Genomic DNA, 22,882 nt, shown 5'->3' on the forward strand with positions numbered 1-22,882 from the left:
TGGGACCACAGAGAGTTAGTTCAGATCAGTTATCCCATAAGCAAGAACATGGGATTAAAATATATATATATAAAATAACTACTTTGGTCTTCAAAGTAGCTTTTAAAGAGCATGAAGTAAAACTAAGCATGAGGGACACACTGAAGAAAAAGAAACAAAATGAGGATGGCATTTTGTGTGCTCAAGTAAAGGTTGGCTACTTTATTTCAGTGCATCATAATGTTCAAGCAATCTTGTTTATGGCTCAACTTATCCACAAAGACTCTGAAGTACGATTTCTTTAACCAAAACTAGGAAGACAGAGGTAGAATACTGGACCTGAGTAAATCCCATCATGTTTACAGATTCAAAGCAAAGCTATTTGGCGCTCATCAAGTCAACAGTCCCAGACGTTCCCCGCCAGCTCTACAACGGCCTCTGCTGGATACAGGCAACATTACTTAATCCCTTCTTGGGTGTCATTTTCCCTATCTGTAATGATAAGAATACATCGTGAAGACCAACTAAACCATGGTCCAAAGGTAGCCTCCACACGGCAGCAAAGATAGTCACCTCCAATTGCAGGGTGAAGGGGTTATCAACTGCTATATATAAGAATTTTGTGGCATTCCATGACATGAAGCTGTCCAAAGACTTTTTTTTTTCCCAATATTTTCTGACTTCTCAGAACTATTGTACCTAAACAGATGTATGAAATTTACAGTGTCTTTGTCCAGAATCAGAACTTCATTACCATTGTGACCTTCCTGGGTATTTTATTTAATTCTTTCTGAGTAACAGTCTTGACGTTAAAAAGAAGCCAGAAATCTGCAAACACTTTGCTTGCTCTTTTGCTCAGGAGCCATCCTGTCCAGCATAAGCTGGTCTCCAGCTGCAGCCAGTTAGCCTGTTATCTTGATGACAGGTGAATAACCTTAGTGTCATTCTGGTGACCACACAAATTTTGCTTAGAGGAATTCAGAAGTTTATTTGCTCTATAAACAGGATATGATGAGAACTAACCAACCCCAGCAACCCGCTCATTCTGTTTACTTTGCTATTGGTCCTGTAAAATATAAGAGGTGATTAAATCCTTGTCAGGCATTCTTTTTCCCTTTCCTTTTTAATGAGCCTTCTAATGCAGGGGACTTTTCTTTTAGCCCAGTTATGAAACTTTTTGTTGTTGTAGCACTCTGTTGTAGCTTTTTTTCTACTAGAGCCACCCCTCTCCCGTTTGAATTCTCAGACTGTGATGACCCAGATGTCTTGGAAGCTGTTGACACAGCACTGCAGAAATACAATGGAGACAGCACTACTGGTAATCAATTTGCTCTGTACATGGTGATGGAAGCCAAGAGAACAGTAAGTAGACTTTGCAAAAAAAACATGTTGGAATTGTTTACACACTCTGAATCAGATTTGCTCCATCTGATCCACAGGGGACAGTAAGTGTGGCAGCAAAGTATCTTGCAGCTTGCTACTGTGACAAGCAGGGATGTATATCATGTTCTTATCAATGGAACTGTGTGCTGGGGAATTGCTTACCAATGCGAGGACTAGAAAAGCAAATAACAGAGAACTTAGATCACTAATACAATTTGTCTTACTTGTCCATCCAGTTTTCTCCTTTCTGTTGGAAATTTTACCCCTTTCTACCATCAGTGAGAATTTTCAGATGGATGGCAAAAACACACGTTATCAAGTAGATATTATCATGACTTGAGAAGAGCTGGATTCATACACTAAAAATAAAAAGAAAATGAGCTGATAAAATTCACCGATGCTGAGAATAAATTGCTCCTGAATATGACTTGATTGACATGAGTCCTGAGTCACAGATGTATTTGAAAGCACTAGGTGATATTTTAGTCAAATAGAGTGACAGGTAAAATTAGAGAAGAAATAAAGAATGAAATGTGATCTCTTGCCTGCAGTCCTTCTGCATAGAGTTAATCTAACAAAGAGTGTTTACCTCTGAGACGCATACCAAGATAATATTACCATAATAATGACAAGCATTGCTTTACTTGAAAACATTAGCAGTTTTTTCTATTGGATTGGAAACCCAGCGTCAGACAGAATATTTTGCACTCCAAAATCACAGGACACTTTGACCCAGATGGAAAGGGGACACGAATTGCTAAATACTTTACAGTAAACCACCCACATTTCCTGGCCCTTTCCCTCTTTTCCTGTTTTCAGACTGGGATGATTTTAGCAAAGACTGAAATTTGTCAAAGCCTTTACATAATTAAAGAAATTAATACTCCCATGGTCTTCATTGAACTACATGTATCGTTAACAACAGTTAAATGCAAACTTCTTAATATCATAGCTGTAACACCACCTTCCTTTCTGCTTCCTTATATTAGAGCTATTACACAACCTCCTTCTCCAAAGGATAGATGTTATTTTCAGTATTTTGTCTTATGTTCTATTTTTAAATATATATATTTAATGCAATCCATGTTCATCTTTCTCTCAACATACTGCCTTTTCTTGGCAGATCTGAGGTGAAAATCAATTATTACTTGAATCATTGATCTGACTGATGCTAAGGAAGAAAATAAATACGAAAGGAATCTGCAAGAGAAAACTGTTCATATTCTATAGTCTTTTTCCAGAAAGAGTACAGATTTTACTCATTGCTAGTCTCACAATGTTGAATGCATTAATTAAATAGCTGGTTATTACATATTCATGTACATTCATTATTGATAAGGTAATAAAACATAAAAGCTGACTGGTGAAAGACTAAACCTGCCCCAGTTAAAGGCAGAAATGTTCATAAAAAATAATGAAATAAAACAACACCAAATGCCATACAGAAACAATGTATTTTCTCACGTGCTTCGTTTGCTCACCAAACTGATTTATTCCAGGTTTAGAAAACTGTTAACAGATAACAGGGTTTGGCTCTTGTAATCCACATCCCAGACAGCAAAACCTGATGCAGCTCCATAAATGTCAATTTACACCTGCTGAGGATTAAGGCCGTTATATTTTTAGAGACCTTTTCATCCTCTCTTAACAGCCTGCAGTCACCACATCTCATACTTCTAGTTTCTGTAGAGATGTAGCAATGTATAACAGGAACTGAAAGAACAAAAGATAGTTCTGTCTTCACCTACCCAAGTGTAAATTCAGTATACTCTACCTATGCTAACACAGCTTCTCGATACCGCTAAGACAAGAACTATCACTCAGTTATCCTCAAGCGATACAACTGGGAGAATTAATGTTAAACTACAGAAACTGTGTGTGTTTGTATTTGGAAAAGAAGATCAATGGAGCATTTTTAGTGGCAGTAAACTAGAACTTCTGGCTTTGTATATCCTCTGAAGGATATGCCACAAACCTTGCAGTGCGTTAATGTTAACTGTAGATACAGGCTTACTATTCAGTTTATTGCAAGGAGAAAAGGCCCCCTACTTATTTAACAACATCAGAAGTGCTTGCACTGGTCAGGTCAAACTTCAATAGTTTGTATTGGGATTTGTGAGGCCATCTCCAAGAGCAGCACAGCCTTTAACACCTATAAGAATACTGCAGGAGTAGCCAATGGCTGCCTCAGAAGCCCTCTGCCCTTTTTTCCCAGGTACGCAGGGCAACATAAGTACCCTCACACCACAGATACAGGCAGTTTGGGCACCAGCAGACTGCCCCACAGCTGCTGGCTATTGCTAGTTTGCTATTCCTGCAATGCTTGTAGGGTTGTACATAAGGAGAATGGACAGATTTGGGGAGAAGAACAAGTGTGAGAGTGAGGGAATTGAACAAGAGCACAGTCCAAACCAGTAATTACGCTAATTATCCAAGCAGCAACACTGATTTCTTTAATTGGAATATACTTGAATGCATGTAGAAAACCTAGTCACTTATTTCTGTTTTTAAAATCCTAGATACCATATGTTAAAGCACAGGTAGTAGGACATACCGTATTTGTACTTACAGGTAAAGACTCAGTAACATACTTAGATAATTACTGAGAGAGAGTGAGATATGGGAGACCTTTCATCTGAAACCATAATATAAAACATAAGGTAACCAATGGATAGTATTTACTCTTTACAGTTCTTATCTTTTCACTGATGTCTTGTATATCATTTTCATCCAGGTAGGTCCTGACAAACAATTCCACGTGAGATATCAGATACGAGAGACCACTTGTGCCACTGGAGAAAACAAACTTTGGAAGGACTGTGATTACAAAGCATCTGCAGAAGCTGTAAGTATTTACCCTCTTTAAAGCTTCCCAGAGCAGAACCATCAGTCTAACAACCAGGACTTCCCAGGAAAAAAAACACAGACATAGAAGTTAGCTTCTTCAGCTGTGCTGTTTTTGACAGTTCATAGAAATAAAATATAGAACAGAAGAGTTTACAACCCTGAAGTTAACCACCATATTTGTGAATTTACCATTATTGCCCTGACTCTAAGCAGAAGGGATCAATTTAAATCTTTAACTTGATGGTTCACAGTAAATCCAACAGAAGGTACACAAACAACAAGAATGTGAGGGCTATCAAACATCCTATTGCTTGTGTATAATGGAAAGCTGCACAACCAAACTGACCAGATTGGCACCAATAAAAACACTGACATGGAAGCCACCGTGGCAGAACATTTACCAGAGGGTGTTTAGCAATGCAAAGCCCATCTGGCTTGTGCTATTAGAAACCACTTAGAAGAGGAGGTGCATCAGGCCCACATAGCATGCAGGAACACTACAATCCCCAGCAGAAATCACTGTCATTTCATAGTGTACAGAAAGCATTTTAAAAAAAGTATTGGAGAGGGATGATATTATTTGAACCAATATGAAATGTCATGACTGCTGGTGCACATCTTGTATCAGCAGAGAGGAACACAATTCGTTAGACTTCATTTATGTGAATGTGTTCATTTCCTTTATTCTGACAGCAAATTCCTTAGTTAATTAACACTTATCGACCATGATACAAAGCAGCCTTCTAAATAAATTGCTCAGTTCATTCTCTGCTCTCCCAGCAAACAAGACAGCTCTTTTTCCAAGTAACAGAACAGCAAATTTGACATCGCTACAAAAGAACATATGAACTTGTTCCCTAAACTCAACCTGCAACTGACAACTGTGTTCAACAGCTGAAGAAATTTACAGCACAGTATTTTTCTTCTTCAACCAATCTTAAGTCCAATGTTGCCATATGTATTTGCAGAAAACAGGAGAATGCACAGCTCGAGTTCACATGAATAACGCTGAAAAAACAAGTAATGTTTCGCAAGATTGCAGAATTGTTTCAGGTAAGTAATTGTTTAGGGCAGCGTTCATGAAATACATTGAAAAATAAGGATGGGAAAAACATCATGCTGGGACTTCCTGAAAATTTTAACAGTAGGGATTCCTCATCATTCCATTTAGACATTCAGAAATCACCTTTCAAAAGTAACTGCAAGTTAAAGTCTCGCTCCACTGGCACATACACACAAGCTTAGTGTCTAATGGGTGTGTAGTATGGGGTGTAGTTTCCTTACACGTGGAAAATGAAATGCATTTGCTTAAGAGCAAAAGCACATCAGTAACAAGGAGACCAGATACCCCTTTCCACACTTTAAGTTTCTATCCTTACTAAATGAGGTATGAAATTGCACCAGAAATTAACTTTCTCCAAGCTAAGAATGACTTTGTTATATATGTTAAAGCTTTGCAAAACAAAAATATACTCCCAAATGGAAGTGTGTGTGGGGGGGGGGAAGGGGGGGGGAGGAGGGGGGTCAGGTTTAAGTTTAAAAAAATAATAAATCAGTAGTGATAGAATTATGTATGATAAACTATAACATCACTTAGATCTTCACAATGGAGAGTATTAGAGTATTACCTTGCTTGCCTATAAAACATTTATATAAGGCTTACGTTTACATTGTAATTCTCTTCATCAGAAATGGGTCACAGTGTTTGAAAGCTTTGCAACTGAGATCTTTATGTAGCTATGGCCAGCATTCACCTAAGACAAATCTGAGCTAGTGTTAAAAATCCATCTAACTGGTAGCATGGAGCAACATGCACATTAACTACAACAGTATTTACCACAACTTCCAAATTGTTTGACAGCTTATCTCTGTGGGTTTGTTTTAATCTGTTCCCTAGCTCTCTTGATTAAAGCTATAATGTCTGTACCTACAGCACAACCTCCATGCTCTGCTACTGCAGAGGCCACTCAGTTTCCAATTAGTAGGGCAATGGTGACATCTAGTTGCCAACAGAATGTGTGTAAATCTCACAGAGCACACAGAGAATCTGCAATTAAATCTTTATTTAGAAAGCTAAAAACAACCACGTGAATTAGAAGAATTACATATTCAGCCTAAAAAGTCCAGCCCGTTACACAATATAGCAACTCTGAAAAAAGCATGCATCTTTGTTCAGAACTTACAAGAACTATGAGACCACGGTCCTTCTGGAACCGAGTGCACTGTCATCTTATATCACCCCATTCTCAGGGAGTAATCATTTTTGTGTAATGCATATATGGCATTCATTGCTGAGTCAATAGCCAGCAGCAATAAGTGATGCTAGAAACATCACTGGCTAAATTTTGTTCAAGTGCCTCTTGGAGATCTAAGACTAAATAGTACTAAGCAGTACTAAATAGTACTAAATAGTACTGCTTACACTGAGGTATTCCATAGGTACAAAGAAGCCAAATCAAATGCAAAGGATTCAAACACAAAGAATTAAGCAATAGACTCTAACTGGTGAGGGACTTTCCCTCCACGTTAGGGAACACAGAGTTCAGCCTTCTTGGTGGAACTGTTTGATCATGCTGACCCTGGACTGATTCCCCAGCTGATGCAAGCAGGCATAACTCCATTAAAGTCAATTTATGTCAGCTGAGGATCAGGCACACCAATTTTATTTCAATTCCACAGAGACCACATATTGTCCCAAGCTCAGTGAATCATGAAATTAATTTATGTACCGAACTATAAAATTAATTTATGAAAATCTAATCCATGATTACTAGAAAGGAAAGAGAGTTAATAGGATTAGTAGCAGGAAACAGAAGTTTGAGCATCCCATCAAACTAGCCTATCCACAACCAATCCAGTTAGCTATGCTTGAGAGTAACACAAAGTGGCAAATGGCAGCTGAAGTGACCAGCAGGGACAGCTCACACAACAGAGCAGCGGAATAGTTCAACTACAGTCCCTAAGGAGCTCTAAGTCAGGGCTGTTTGTGTGAGTGAGCCAAAAAAGCTCCGGCCCAAGTCCCCATCCTGGAACACGGTGAGGACAGTGAGCAGCTGCACCCAGCAGGTGAGCTTCAAAGAACCTGAAGAACATCCCTTTAGCTGTGACCTTCACTGCTTTTTTCCCTTACTGCATGGGGGAAGACCCTTCCTTAGTGATGTCAAAACTACCTGTAAGGGTTTTCAGACATTAAATGACTCCCGAACTCATTTATTCCTCTGAATTAAATTTGCTGCTGCATAAATGTTTCATGAATGGCCCCTACCAGCACACACAGAAGCCCACGTCTAAGTACAGTGAGGGTCTCTGTAGGCCCTGAAACTAAAATCTGGATTTTGCTGATCATTCTGCTTAAAAGCAGAAAAGATTCTGGCGCATTGAACCATGTTTCACATGACCTTAACTGAGAAATTAAAACCCAAGATTTCTTGACACAAAGACCTGCATTTTCTTGGTTTCTTTTCCAGTTCAACCGGTGATACCACTTACTCAGAATATTTGTCTTGGATGCTATCACACTATATCAAGTGACAGTTCACGAGTGTCAGAAATTCTGCAAAAAGCCATTCAAAAGTTCAACACACACAGTGGTGAAGCTGCCCTTTTTAAACTCGTGGAAATAACAGAAGCTCGGAGACAGGTCTGTATGTGATTTTTTTCTCTGCACCTTTTACAAGATATTTTGGTTACATATATGTTTTTGATTTTAAGGTATATTTCATAAGAAAAGCATATAGAATTCATATAGAGCATAGACCATGTAGGTAACACTCACAGAATGAAAAACTGCTGCTGGATTTTCAGAGCTATCAATGTTACGGATTGGTTTTAAAGGCTTTTTTTCTTTATCTGCAACTACAACTCACCAGTGTTCAGCAGTAGTTTATTTTTATTCATTGCTGACACGTGCACCTTGTGCCATCTCAGATGCTCTGGAGTATTCCACTTGGCTTGCCCATGAAGCTCCAGCAGGAACAGATCTCTTATATGTTTTGTGCCAGCTTGTGCAGATGTCTCTCATATTCCACAGCCTCTCAAACAGCAGAAGGCACCAATGTTTTTGCAGTGCAATAGGACCTGTATCTCAGTAGCTGATGCATACTATAGGATAGGTGAACCAGTAAAGGAACAAATGGGTAAGAAAAAAACAAATTTAATGCTGGCTGAAAGACTTCTGCACAGAATATCTGCTTTGTAAGTGAATGCTCAGGCTGCAGAAATTTCTGGTACTGCAGGCAGTGCTTATCTCCCCGTGAAAGGTTCTCCTATGTATTGGCATGATGTTGCTAGAAAGCCAAGTTTCCAATTTGCTTTTTAACTAGTGTATAACTCAACACCAACTACAAACCCTTTTCTTTGCATACAATTTTATTTTGCCAAAAAGCATCTCACATTAATTTGACCCATGATTTAATTCTGACAGGCCTTTATTTACTGATGGCAATAATTCTCTTAGCTGAAAGACAAGCTTACACAACAATTAAGTCTTACAACCAAATGTCACAGAGACTGCAATTCAGCAGCTGGAAAGAAAACTATCATGACACTTCTGGCTAATAGAGACTAGTCACAGCCCTCTTCTTTAACTGATGTGGGATGGAGAGTTTACCTTTGACTCTCTTTTTGTTTTGGTTTGGTTTTTTAATCTAATTCTACCTGATCCAACACTGAAACGTGGAGAGATTTTCTGGGTGAAATCCATGGTTGTAGTGAGGAAAACAGAACTACTTTCTGCAGAGAAAATGAAGGGAGGTCAAAGATCTGGACGAAGCAGGGGAGGGGGAAAAAGCCCAAAGCAGACACAATTACAAGCAGATGACAAACACAGGACACTCAATAACAAATGATGCCAGCAGTGTAAAGTTACATTATTCAGATACTATTTTACTATGTCACATACTTAGGAACACAGGAACTGCCAAGCTGTATTAGTGTAGTCATCCATCTAGACCAGCTTCCTGTCACTGGCAGTAATAAGTAACAGATACTTTGGAGGAAAGTGCATGAAACCATGCATTACAAGGCTACAGGCTTGCCAGAAGCAGAATCTGAATATAAACTGCATTTCTAATAACTACTTGACTTAGTTTACTTTCTGTATCACAAGGACAACATTTTTTGGTTAGCTCATAAATACTGTATGTCTCAATGACTGCAATGTGATTTGATGGATGGAAGGCGCTTAGAAGGGTGGTTTTGCTTTCTTTGTTGATTGCATTCAGTAGTGGAACTTCAAAGTTTGTATTAGTTTACATAATGTAAATGTCTCCTAAATATCTGTTCCAGGTGGTAGCTGGATTTAATTACATAATTAAATATGAAATCAAGGAAACAAATTGCTCCAAAGACCAATTTCAAGATTTAACTCATGAATGCAAAACCACTTCTGGAGGTGTAAGTAAACTTCACAAGCTGTTTATCACAAAAACATCATATTAACAAATAACAGCTGAGGTCTGACTCAAACATGTATTTTACAGTCTTGCTTAACTTATTTAATGATGTTTAAATTTAGGCTTACAGACAACCACCTATTTATGCAGTTCTCTCTTGAGTTATTGACTAAGACAGCCACTGAAATGTTTGCAGATTACTCTATTGAATCTGAAGTCTCACCCAAATAATAAAACCCTTAAGAAATTCCCATTCAGAGAGCAGTTCTGGCACAAAGTTATTACAATTAGCCATTTTTCCAGCATAAAACATTTCCTAAGTAAGTAGCTGAATTGTTACCTGTCTCTCTCTCTACTAAAGTCCAAATAAGAGAGCTTGAAAAGAGACTTATTAATAAATACACATAATCTGGATCAATCGTGCCACAAAACTAAGTACTTCCTTTGTTGCTCTGACCTGGAGAAGAATTAACTGTACCAAAAAGAGGGCTTCTCCCTCAACCACCCTCCCTGAACTACCTCACTAAGGGTGAAACAAACGCCTCTGCCAAATACAAAGCAGGGATGTGCAGTCATGGTGAACAGTGGTGGTAAATGTGAGGGAAGGAGCCACAGGAGCCCTGACTCCCATCTGTTTTAGCTGTCGTGGAAGTGTGTGGTTGAGCATTACATTCCTGTTTGTAAATGATTCCTTAGAGGACTTAAAAACATCACTGCACTTCTGAAGCATTGAACAAAAAAGGAAAGAATGACAACACTGTAGTAAATAACAGGAGACTGAGAATCTGGCTTGATGAAACAAAATACTGTTAGCAATGCTTGCCCTTAAACATTAAGCAAGTTACTCATCTTCTTGAACCTGAGTTTTCTAACCTGTCACCTGGAGATAATGGCTTCTGTCCATCTCACATAATCCAGGAGAGGTACTTCCTTTCCATTCTGATTTGATCTCAGAGTCTGTGGGATTGGATCTTTATCGATGAAACAATTAAGCAGCCAAAACTAAGACAGCAACTGAGATCAGCAGCTGATCATCTAGAGATATTATTAGAATATGCTGTTACAAAATATTCCACTCCTTAGAATGACCAAATTCCAGGAAAGCTGCTTGTAATCTAACCTATGCATACTATTCATTCTGAAACAGAAGAGCCAGAACTGCACCCTGTACTCAACATGTGTGTGAACCACAGAGCTGTACTGGGCCATTATGCCATTCTTTCTTCCTAACCTATAGACAATAAATTGTTTATTGTTTTTCCCCCCCATTTTTCTAACCACAACTAGGCAGATGTTTTCATAGATGATGCTTTCGGATACATCATAGTCCTAAGATCATGAACCTGTCAGCTCAGTGCCTAACGTGAAGTCAGAATTGGCTTCTCCCATGTGCATTACATTACATTTCTCTATATTAATTTCCCTCTCCCAGATCAACATCTAACATCCAGCTCACGCACTCCTTTCTCTATGAGACTAATCATTAATACTTTCCTGTTTCATGTATTTTAACTGGTTTTTTATCCTTTCCTCTTATTCTACAGTTAATTTGTTTCCTTTAGAGACTTCAGTAAGAGACATTGTTTAAACCTTTCTGAAAAGCTAAGCATACTCTATCAACACCAGGTCTCTACCAATTTATTGAAGCTTTTGAAGCAATCCACAAAATATAACTTATGTTTACAACAAAAAAAAACCCAAACCGATTCTGACATAGCCATGCCCATTCGTTCTTTCTTTACATTCTAATGATTCAAATAATACAGATGTGAATCTTACAGATCTGTGACATCTAAAAAAGAACAGGATCACATTTTTTTTCTTTCAGCCTAAAATAGCAGGGCAATCTTAAGCACATCATCTACCACAATCCCCCCAGAGCACTTGGGTGAATACAAGCAGGCCCAGAAACTCAGTAATGTTTGATTTGTTAGTTGTGTAATCGTCCTTTTGATCTTTGGAGTTTAAGACAAATGCCAGAGAGTTATCCATAAAACCAGATTCTGGTTTGTAAACTCTCTTTCCAAACGTAATGAATACATACAAATAAGTCACTTAGCTTCTCTTACACAGTTTTATTTTCTCTAATTAACTGTTTTAAACCCTAATCATTTGTTGCTCTGCAAACTGTGAGGCTTCTTGCTCCCTGCATAGTGAGGGAAGAAATTATCGGTACTGTGGTTGACTCATTCTGTTAGCAAGAACAGCGTGAGCTTTTTCATTATTTCTACATAATAAGGAGCTGGTTTTGTTTGTTTCTTTTGTTTTTACTGCAGCGTGTGGGGAAATGTGATGCCAAAGCATATGAAAATCTTCAGTCAGACATTGTAGATGTTGCAAGCCAGTGCAATTTTCCAGGTATGTAATTGGCACTAACAGTTCTGAAAGTTCTGCAATTTTGATGGTTTTTACAGTCACAAAATAATAGGTAAGATAAAAATCCAAGAGATGAGAACTGATAATAACAAGAGAAAGTGATTGGTTTAAGATGAAAGCAGCACTGCCTCTTAATGAAGTCTTACTGTAGAGTTTTATTCCACTTCTTATAAATATTTCATATTCTCTATGTTGTTCTTTTGAAAGGCAATGAAGACAAAGGTCAAAATTGGTAATTCAGCTATCAATACTATTGTTTATTTCATACTGCATAGTTATACTTCATTTTGATATATTAGAAGCTTATTTTTTCCCTGGTAAGTAAGCAACTTAGAATTTCTAAGCTCATTACCACTAATCCACAAATTGTTTTCTTATTAATGCTTCCTGCATATCTGTTTGGAGGCAGATTCTGACAGTTTCAGAGCTTTATAGCAGGGAGTGCAGCATTACTCCCCCTACATAGTAAGAGCTGCATTCTCACTTGTTACCCTTCTGCTTGTTTTTCATCAAGCTGAACATCTTCCCTGCCTTTATTTGCTAGATATCCACAGTCTTGTTTGTGTGAGAGAACAGTGGTTACATACCCAATGCAACACTAGGTGCTGAGACAATGCTCTCTCAGATAACCAAGGTATAATAAGGCTCATCCTATGAAATGCAAAGATATTTTAGTTTAATTTGATAGACTTACATTGAAAGTGTGCCAAAAGGCAGGGGTTGATAAACAACTGGTTTTCCCTGCCTACATCTATACTGAAACCTTTGTCCCTTGCATCTGAAATCTGTTGGTTTCTTTCAGCTGAAGAACTGGTAAATCCTCCAACTCGTGTTTGTCCTGGTTGTCCAAGTTCTATCCCAACTGATAGCGCAGAACTGAAGGAACTACTGAAGGTTTCTGTGGAAAAGTACAACTCAGAGACCAACGATGACTTCTACTATCAAGCTGAAGAAATAGAATCAGCAACAGTACAGGTGGAGACCCACTTTTCCTTTTAAAACTGAACTCCATATAATACAAAAATGAGGAACAGACATGGTACTGCTAATGGTCTAAACTTAACATTAGCTAAACTCAATATTTAGACTTCAAATAGTATTTTTCTCTAGGCACTGATACACATGGTAACTGAGGTATCTATGCACTTTTTCTTGTGAAATTTTATCCCTCTTGGCTTAGATTTAAAAATCCCTGGCCTCTTGATTTTTCTTTTTCCATCTTTTCTTAAAAGGGGATTGTAGATGCACTGCAAAGAGGTGAATGTTGCCGATCTGATTTCTATCTCTCTACCTCACTTTTTAATCAGCCTTTGTAATATTCCATAGACTTCTGAAAGTAGAGATTTATTAGACAGCACCACCCACTCCATCTACCACGCCACTACTCCGTACATTATTTTAGATGATATCTACTCTACAGCAGCACTAAGCTCTAAGAAATGGAAAGAACTGAAAATAAAACAAGAGAGTAGTTCAGAAAACACCACGTTGGGAACTTCTCCTGAGCATGATGGGCACCACTGGATAACGTGGAGGGCGCAAAAATGTTTCTGATCAGCTCCTACTATCTCACTACCAAGCAGAATTCCTTTTCAGCTTTTACATTTTTTTCCTCTGTTTTCACATAATGATTAATATTAGCATACAGACTTTTAAAAATTAGACTTAAAGAATTTCACGTATTTTCCTGTCTCTAAAGCAAGATACATTATCTTGGGCTCTAGAAATACTAAGAGAACTTGTACCAGGCACATTCTTCAACCAAAGCAGTTTCCCTCCTTAATGCATTTGGCAAATATGCTCATTTTCAACTGAGCCTGCTCACCACACACTTCATTTTACTCACATTCAACTCTTCTTACATCATATTTGGCTCCCTACAGTGGTGTCTCTAACGATTTCATTTGTTATTAATTAAATTATGACAGGCATCCAATAAAACAAAGCCAAAACTGTAGACCTGTTTTTCTGACCTTTCTGTCTCCTTCAGTTTCTGAGCTGGAATTTCTGAGAATGGGAACAGGAATAAATAAGTAAGTTGATTAGAAGCAGATAGGTTTCCTGTCAAACATTTTAATATTGTTCTTAACATACATTGCCCCAGGGGGTCAGGACTTGTAGACTATAAGTCATACGAGCCTGTAGTATGAGCTTGTAGAAAACCATCTCTGTCTCTGAACTCTTTTCAATAAAAATGACTTTATCACAGAAATCCTTCTTGCTAATTTTTCAGGTGGTTGCAGGACAAAACTACCATCTAGTATTTTTTGCCAGGAAGACAAACTGCTCAAAAAAAGAGTTTGAAAAACTTCATGAGGACTGTGAAGCTTCAACAGACAGTGTAAGTAATGACGATGTTACCAATTATAGTGTTGCTAATGGGTAATTCCTTTGCAATCTGAAACACACACAAAGTAGACTCACATTTGATCGTGATTTCTGTTACCTTTGCTTCAACACCTTCCAGTGTTTGCAACCCCAAACCAGTGACAATGGCAGTAAAACAAAAAGCTTAAACTGAGTTACTTCAACTGCGGTATCTTGGTGCTCACTGCAAAGCAAAAGGGTCTTCTCTCTGATTATGAAGAATCAAAGAAAGGAGGTGGCTGTGATATGAAATGATGGCAACACTCCTGGAATCTGTTGCACTTTCAGTAAAGAGAAGTGAGAGATTTTAGTGTTCTCAGTGTGCAAAGGAATTATGCTTCTGGAGTACATGCTGCTGATAGTGGCAAAATCTGTTCCAGACACTGGAAATTAATGCTGATAGAGCCAGAAACCATTGATGAGGGAGCTGCTGGGAGAGAGAAGGCTCTTCATTTTCACTCCTTCTCCCCACCATATGAACAGTGCTTACCCCTAAGAGCTAAAAACTGTTAGTGCAGCAGGCATTACCCAGAAAAATAAGAAATACTACCCCCCAGTCTTTAGTAGGGGTAGTACGATTAACAAGCCATGTTAGGAATGCCATGAAGATTAAACAGTGCTCCAAAAGTACTGGGCACAAATCCAATATCCAATTCAAAATTGCAGTATAGTGTTCACATAGGCATCCTATGAGGTCAAAAAGCTAAGCAATGATCTGTCCCAGCATAGACTTCTGCATCATTAAAACTGATTCCACATATATTCAAGTAAAAGTCCAGGTATTTATCATTATTATTAAAATGTAAATTCTTTTGTGCACGCCTCATTCATGTTGTTTGATGTTTTCTTGCCTTAACATGCTGTTTTTGATGTTTTGTCAACAGCTATCGCTGCGCTGCGAAGCACAAATTTATGTGGTCCCGTGGGAGAACAAAACCTTCCCCCAGGTTAACTGCTCTACATTCCAGCTAATGGTATGACAACTTTTTTTCACTACCCATCATCACTAGGGGAGGCACAGACTGGATATAAGAAAAAACAAAACATGTTTACAGTAGGGGTGGAGAGGCTCTGGCACAGATTGCCTGTAGAGGTGGTGGATGCCCCATCCTTTGAGACATCCAAGGTCAGTCTGGATGGGGCTCTGAGTACCTGATGGAGCTGTAGGTGCCCCTGATCAGTGCAGAGCGTTGGGTCAGATGGCCTTTAAAGGTCCCTTCCAACTCAAACAATTCTATGATTTTATGACAAAAGACAGGAGATTTAGATTAAATACTAGGGGAAATTTTTAACTTTGGAGGGTGGTAAGGCACTGGCACAGGCTGCCCAGAAAAGCAGTGGCTGCCCCTCCCTGGAGGTTCAAGGCCAGGCTGGATGGGGCCCTGGGCAGCCTGATCTGGTGGCTGGGAACCCTGGCTGCAGCAGCAGGTTTGGAACTAGAGGATCTTATAGTTTCCTTCCAACCCAAGCCATTCTATGATCGTAAGTGAAGGCATTTCTGTACCCATTCCAAATCCATTACCAGCCAGCCACGAACAATGGACAGTTTGAGAGCTTCAGAACGCAATATGTATTTTTCTTATTAACAGAACTTTTTTAGTTCTGATGATTGCAGGTTGTAAGCTTGGGTTGTTTTTAATAAACCCAGAGATCCCCATCTCCCCGATCAAGAAAAGAAGATCGAGTGAATAAAGTGAGATTGATTAACCTGAATTCACATTAAGCAACTTTACTATGCTCAGCACTTTCATGATTATCTATTCATTCTTTATGTATCAACTAATAAATGTCTCTCCTTTTGGTCTCCATTAAAATATTGTATCCACAACAACCTCCGAATTCAGCTCCAACCTAAAGAACCCTAATTTGCAGTTAGATAAGGATCAGGAACTACAGTTGACAGAAATGGCACCTGTTTTTTTCACAGGACTGTATATCAGGCACTTTATCTTCCAGTGGAACACTGATTGGGGAATAGAGTCTACTCAAAAACAATCAAATATTTTATAGTGTGTTATTTCCAAAGTCCTAAGAAATATATATGTCAAATTAGGAAATAAAAAATTGAATAGCTATGTTTTGTGTGACAAATTAATCTAGATCTAGGCTATATTCCTGCACTGAGACTACCCAGAGATGTGTCAAACTTCAGTATGAATATATCAGAATGCTCTACTTTAACCAGAGCAGGGATAATTAGTCCTAGAAATGAACCATGTTATTCATAAATTAAAACAAATATGTATGTTCCTCTTCACAGTTTCATTCCCATGTTAACTGGCAGAATTTCAGTGAAAAATTGTTCTTTTAATGTACAGCTGCTAGAATACTCCAGAATTATTGAAGAGGATGTTTGTTTTCATGCTTATTACAGACACAAAAGATTATTAAGGTTGCTTTGAAAAATCTGGTAACATATTTTTAATAATTGACCCATACATTGCAATGGGGTTTCGATCTTGCCAAATCTGAAGCCATTGTTCTCATACATGTAACAAAGACAGCTATTACTGCTTTGTTTTTCAGACAGCAATGGTGAGAAGGCCTCCAGGATTCACTCCTTTACGAAGCTTTGCTGTAGTACTACCAGTAGATGGAACTACACTCTCCAATGCGAACGAAAGAGAAACTCAAAAAGCTGGTGAAGAAACAAGGAAAGATGATGGACAGGGACCAGATGGCGAAGGTGAACCTGGGCATAAACACAGGCATAAACATAAGCACGGACTGAAAAAGGATCATGAATCTGCCAAAAGGCACAGGCAGGAAACTGACTGTGGGCACAGGAATGGCCATAGATGTGGACATCGAAAACATGGTAAACATGGTAAACATGGTAAACATAAACATCACAAACCTGAATCTTCTGAGGAATCCGGTGAAAGGGTTTTTAATCTAAAAGAAGCCCTCCCATCATCCACTGCTGAAACAGCATTAGAGCTCGTTAATGCAGAGGTTGTAAGGACAGAAGCCAGTACTCCTACAGAACCAGTAGATTCTCCTGACATCTCTTCATTTAATGGGTTGCCAGATCACACAGAATCTCCTCCCCTCAGATGTCCTGGAAAACCTTGGAAACCAATTCCGGACCTGCTCATTCCTTCCAACCTTCCCAGAGAATTCTTAGATGAGGATCTCTTGCCTTCTGCTGCAGAAAACATTGATCTTACAACAGAAAACCCACTACCTCCCCAAAACGAAGAGATGAGCTTTGATCTTGCAGATGCTTTACAATAATTCAAGCATCGTAGGATCCTCTCCAAAATCCCTACAGAGGAAACCAGAAAATATCTGCCTTTTGAAATAGATGAGATCTAAGAGGCAAAAGCTCCTATTCAGTCTGCTAAAACACTCAAGTTCGGTCATCAATACTCCATGTCTGCTTAACTGTTGCACGCTTGGCAAGAGCACACAACAGGCATGGCACCAATGATTCAGAAGCTGTCCAGTAAAGGGACTGGGCAAACCAACAGCTTCCTGCTTCCACAGTTCCAGTTGCAACTATCACATCTGCCCCACGTTGTTACAAGCACACAGCAAACCACTGTGTCAAATTTCACTGTATTATATTTAAAAAACAAAGAATTTTGCAGATTACATGAAGAATTTCAACCAAAGAAGCCAATATAGAGCAAGGATGCCTTTCTTAGATATCTGAAATGATATTTCTCTAATTTCCTGGAGCAAATCTTTGAAGAAAATAAAATAAAGGAGCTTATTTTACTTGTCAATGTCTTGACTCCAAATACCATTGCCACCGGTTTATCATTAGCAGCCTATTCAGTTGAATCAGATAACAAGGAGAGCTCAGAAAACGTTAAAAAAAAGCAGCTCTGTTATTCTCTTAGCACAGTATGTCAACTACACAGCAGAGTTCTGACGACAGATTTGTATGGGCAGAGGTGCACAAACATTACAGACAGCAAGCACTTAAGTTATCCAGTGTTTGTCTACTCTCTTCCATTCAAAGAATGCGTTTAATTCAGAGATTGGTTTGAATTTTCTATTTAGTGTATGTACCAAAACCTGAGTTTATGCTGGAGTTCACTGACTAAAAAAGCCAGTAGTTTCAGCAAATGAAAACACAGTTTCACCATTTGTGGATCTGTTAATTCATTCAGCTGGAAAAATACAACAAATACACAAATAAATGATTTAATGCTAAATCAGTTCACCTGCTAGAACTGCTGCCTGGTCACACACGGAGTTACTGAAAAAGTCTGGTGCTACAAATGGTAGAGCTTTGATGCAACAAGATGGACAGGGGTAAAGAAAAGAAAAGCAAGCAGCAACTTAGGAGAAAGGATGGAAACAGAGAGGGAAAGGGTCAAGTGACTGATGGTGATAGCACTGCCAATGAATGAGAGGACAGGAGAAGGAAACAGAAGATAGGGGTGGAAGGAAAAAAGAATAAAGGACCTCTGCAGTTGTCATGACAGGGCAGAGCCCCACAGATCACAGAACTGATCTGAACTGAACTCGGACTTTCTGGGCCCAAACATCCCTGATACACTGGGGTTCTACAGATGTAATCAGTGCTCTGGCACTCTCCTGACTCACACAGTCATACAGCAACCAAAAGAGCTGTGCCTGGTGTTTAAGAATCCATAAAATCCATAATTAGAAAAATATCTTTGAATATAAACTCAGCCTGGTTACATAAACCTAAACCTTTCTCTAACACAGCTTAACTGGCCATCCTACAGATGTACATTTGTTATTTGTCATGACTGGTGTTATATAACCAGAAACATTGCCCTTCCAGAAAACAAAATTAGCAGTCTTTAAGAAATCAAACTTAACTACAGCCCCATTTTAAGGACACATATAAAAATAAGAACTTTCAGATCTACTGCTATGAGATCCTGGAATTCTTTCATTCATTGCTTTCCATGCAGGATAAAATGCAAAGTCTATGTTTTCTTTTTAGCATGTGACAAGTACTGATCGTACAAAGCTATATAAAGAAAAGTCCCCCCCCCCCCCCCCCCAAAATACTGAGTAGTATGATTCTGGGAATACCTGGGAGTTCTTTGTGTATAAGTCTACATTCAGACCAGTTTTTCTTTAAATTATTATAGCAATTTAAGTAAATTGTGAAAAACTGCAGCAAGAGAAGAAACAAACAAGAAAAGCTAAGCATCCTTCTGTCTCTGATTCAGCTGAATGAAAAGACAGGCAGAGCCCTGCTGTGTCATCCTTACAGAGCACACCTGCACAGCCACAGGGAGCGAAGCAGAGCGGTCAGAGCAGCACAGTAATCACCAGGAATCCTACACAACTCATGGCCTTGAACTTCTCATGTACTACAGTGATTATGTGAGGCTCACCAGTGCTTCGTACAAAGACCATTTCAGTTTTGACTTATTGTTTTTATAGCATAAAAAATGATTACTTTAAAAAATAAATCATTATTTACTAAAAAATAAAAATAAAAATAAAAAAAAATCAGTGTTGCAGTGTAAAAATTTGGAAACAGTATGTTCTGACGTTTTTAGAATGGAACATTTCTATTCCTCATTGACGTGCTCCCACAGAAAGTTTTAATTATAACAGATCGGTACTTTCGGATAGAAAAACATGCTGTCACAAAACTACCGACCTGATCTGAAACGCTGCTGAAAAAAGCCCTACAGAGCCGCCAATTTCTCCTCTCGTTGGAGCCACTCGAACACTCCACAAGTCATTTTCCTCCTCGTCCAGCAGATGGCAGATTTTCAGTTGCAGCTGAATCGCTGATCTCCAAATACTATCTCCAAATTAGGGTTTCGGGATTGCCGCGAAAGGTTTAGCAGGCTTAACAATTAGCGAAGCTTTTGTATCAGTAACACCACGCTTGTGGGACATGTATTAAATGCTAAGCTCCATCAACAGAGAATAAAAAGTTTGCCAGTTACTCATTATGTGCAAGGTGTATAAATCAAGCTGTATGTGAATATTAAAAAAATAATAGCAAATCCTGCCTCAGAAGAAAAAAAAATATATATAGCAATCTGGCACATTCAGACAATTGGAACTGGTAGTGTAGGGTATGAAAATATATCTGAATTAAGCCTCTGTTCCTCATACTGCTGAGAACCAGAGCCACCTGATGGCCATTTTGTTACCGTCTGGATTTAAAGTGCTCTTTTCACTCTTGTTTGTTCCATCTGTGGCAATGAGACAAAATACATATTTAAATGACATGCAAAAAAACCCCCACAACTCCTCAGCTTTGCTATGGGCGGCCTGCTGGGTGTCTGTTGTAATTCAGACACAACCTTTTAGTTACACTCTGTAATTCCAGTCATCATCTAATGCTGTGTTCCCAAAGTGTAACTAGTCATGGAGAGAGCTCTGCAGGCACCTGACAACAGAAAGCGGGGAGAATTAACAGCAGAACTAGGAATTTTATGAGACGTAAGAACCCATTTATTTCCTCGTTTTCTGAAGTCTATCAGCCATCATGATAATTGCTCTCAATTCAGGAAAAACAACTCCGGGGATAAAATGGGCTCAAGTGGCTACAGAACTAGAAATGGCAACATTACGTGGCCGCCGATATTTAGACAGACATACAAAATACCATATCCAGATTCCCAAATGTTATTAAAAACAACTAAAACAGACATTTTCAATTCCACGACCAGCTACTCACACACATCGCTGGATTTCACTGCGTTCACAAACTCCCACTTCTGCAATTCAGTTTCCACCTTTTATTTAAGCACTGAACAAAGTTGGTTTGGTACAATGTAGCTAATAATGATGTTTCTATTGCATTCCAAAGCAGGAGGAAGGCTGGTTCAAGAAGAAAAGAGTGAAAGTTTTCCTAATTGGGTAAGGCACCTTGCAACAATGAGTACTGTAATTACTGGTGCTACTGAACTGGTTTAATCTGCTGCTCAGCAAAAACCTCAATGTAAGCTCCAAAGGAATAGCTCTTCTCAGACCATAACAACAGGGATCATGGAAACCCAATTTCTGACCAGGAATTCCAATATCACTGATTTGCAATTTGAATATGAAACACTGAACTACTGTTTTCACATTGTAAACTGCCCACCTTGCTCTTTCAGTTCAAACCGAGTCACAGAGAATACTAATAGCACTAACGAAGGGATCCTGATTCCAGCTTCCCTGGAATCAATCCAGTATTGACAAAATACTTCCTAAAGAAAAGGAAAAACAAATCCATTCCAGGTGTTGAGGCGAATTCAGAGTGATCACTTAAACAGCCTCATGACAGCTAAACTGAAAAATCACAACTGAGCCTCGAAGCCTGGTTCTAAAACCGTGCTGAGAAGCCAGAGCTGCTACTAGCTTTAAATGGTAGCACGGCTACTCAGCACTTCTACTAATCAAGCCTACAGCACCCTGTCAGTGCCCATGGTGTAGAAGAATGATATGACTTGAAAGAGATGGAACTGGACACAGAGCAGTGCAGCACCTCCCAGCAAACAGGGAAAAAATGGTGATTATGGCAACGTCAATACTTAAAATAAGCCTTAAATTGGAGGAGTTTTGGGAACTGGTGCAGGTCCTGGCATTAATCACAGCAACACCTGACAACAACAACATTGCTTTTCTTTTTTGTTTTGCCGGCCCAAATGCAGAGATTACAGTGTTATGGGCAAAGTTTTGCCACACTTCATCCTTTCCTTAAACAATTCTACAGTACAACTCAGACAAAAGAAGAAAGAAAACAAGCATACAGTACAAGATCTCCTCTTTCTTCAGAGCTCCATAAAAACACATGGACAGATTAACAGATTTATATGAAACTCCTCTGTTTAGGCTAGATTTAGATGAAAGTCCCTTTTCCACCATAGTACAACCAAAACACCTCTGAAACTTCCACAAAAGCTCATAGACATGATGGCTGTAGCTCGCACAGCCTAACACAGAGTAGCTTTGATCTGAAGGTCATAAAGCATCTGTGTCCTGTTTCACACACCAAGACATTTCTGTATTAGCACTTTCTTCACTTTCTCAGAATAAACATGTACTTGATATGTACCACCACATGTACTTAATATGACACCAATTGCAACAAAATAAATAGCCATACTTTATGCAAAAGATACTTACCCATATCTGAGAGTAATCTCAATTAGCAACATGAGTGCTTCTAGCTATTTGTTTTTTGGAGACGTAGAATTACATTAAGTTGATCTAGGACTGCACAACAATAACTTTCCACCAAGAGCTTGTCTAAGGTAACTAAATTTTTGTCTACTTAAGGATCATTCATTTCTCCCTGGACAGTCTATACAAGGGGTGCAGTGGAATTGCCAGGTCACAGCCTGAACCAACAGCTGAGCTCCAGGTGAGAAGGCAGGACTAACCCAGGATGCTCAGGTGCAAGCAGTGCATGTAAGTGACTGTAAAGGGTGGAGTTGGGATCCACTTCTCACCCTCAGTTACCAGATGAATAAAGATTGCATTCCTCTTGAGCTGTTGCTGGTTGTCAGGGGTGGAAAGCTAATTTTCTTTCTTTATTACCTGTTACTGCTCTGCAGTGCCTGTACCAAATTTGAAGGAGCTACTATTACCTT

The 22,882-nt window shown here is 38.9% G+C and overlaps 1 protein-coding gene across 1 annotated transcript; it reads left to right on the plus strand.

Moving 5' to 3' along the window:
- Nucleotides 1-1,039: 1,039 nt before the first annotated feature.
- Nucleotides 1,040-18,076, plus strand: KNG1 (kininogen 1). The gene is made up of 10 exons (XM_015871690.2): nucleotides 1,040-1,341; nucleotides 4,097-4,207; nucleotides 5,178-5,262; nucleotides 7,677-7,849; nucleotides 9,496-9,603; nucleotides 11,879-11,960; nucleotides 12,781-12,953; nucleotides 14,212-14,319; nucleotides 15,230-15,319; nucleotides 16,872-18,076. Exons 1-10 carry the CDS (start codon nucleotides 1,147-1,149, stop codon nucleotides 17,580-17,582), a joined length of 1,836 nt encoding a protein of 611 aa, XP_015727176.1. The 5' UTR covers nucleotides 1,040-1,146; the 3' UTR covers nucleotides 17,583-18,076.
- Nucleotides 18,077-22,882: the final 4,806 nt, after the last annotated feature.

This window comes from Coturnix japonica, chromosome 9, assembly GCF_001577835.2.
Source record: "Coturnix japonica isolate 7356 chromosome 9, Coturnix japonica 2.1, whole genome shotgun sequence".
NCBI lineage: Eukaryota > Metazoa > Chordata > Aves > Galliformes > Phasianidae > Coturnix > Coturnix japonica.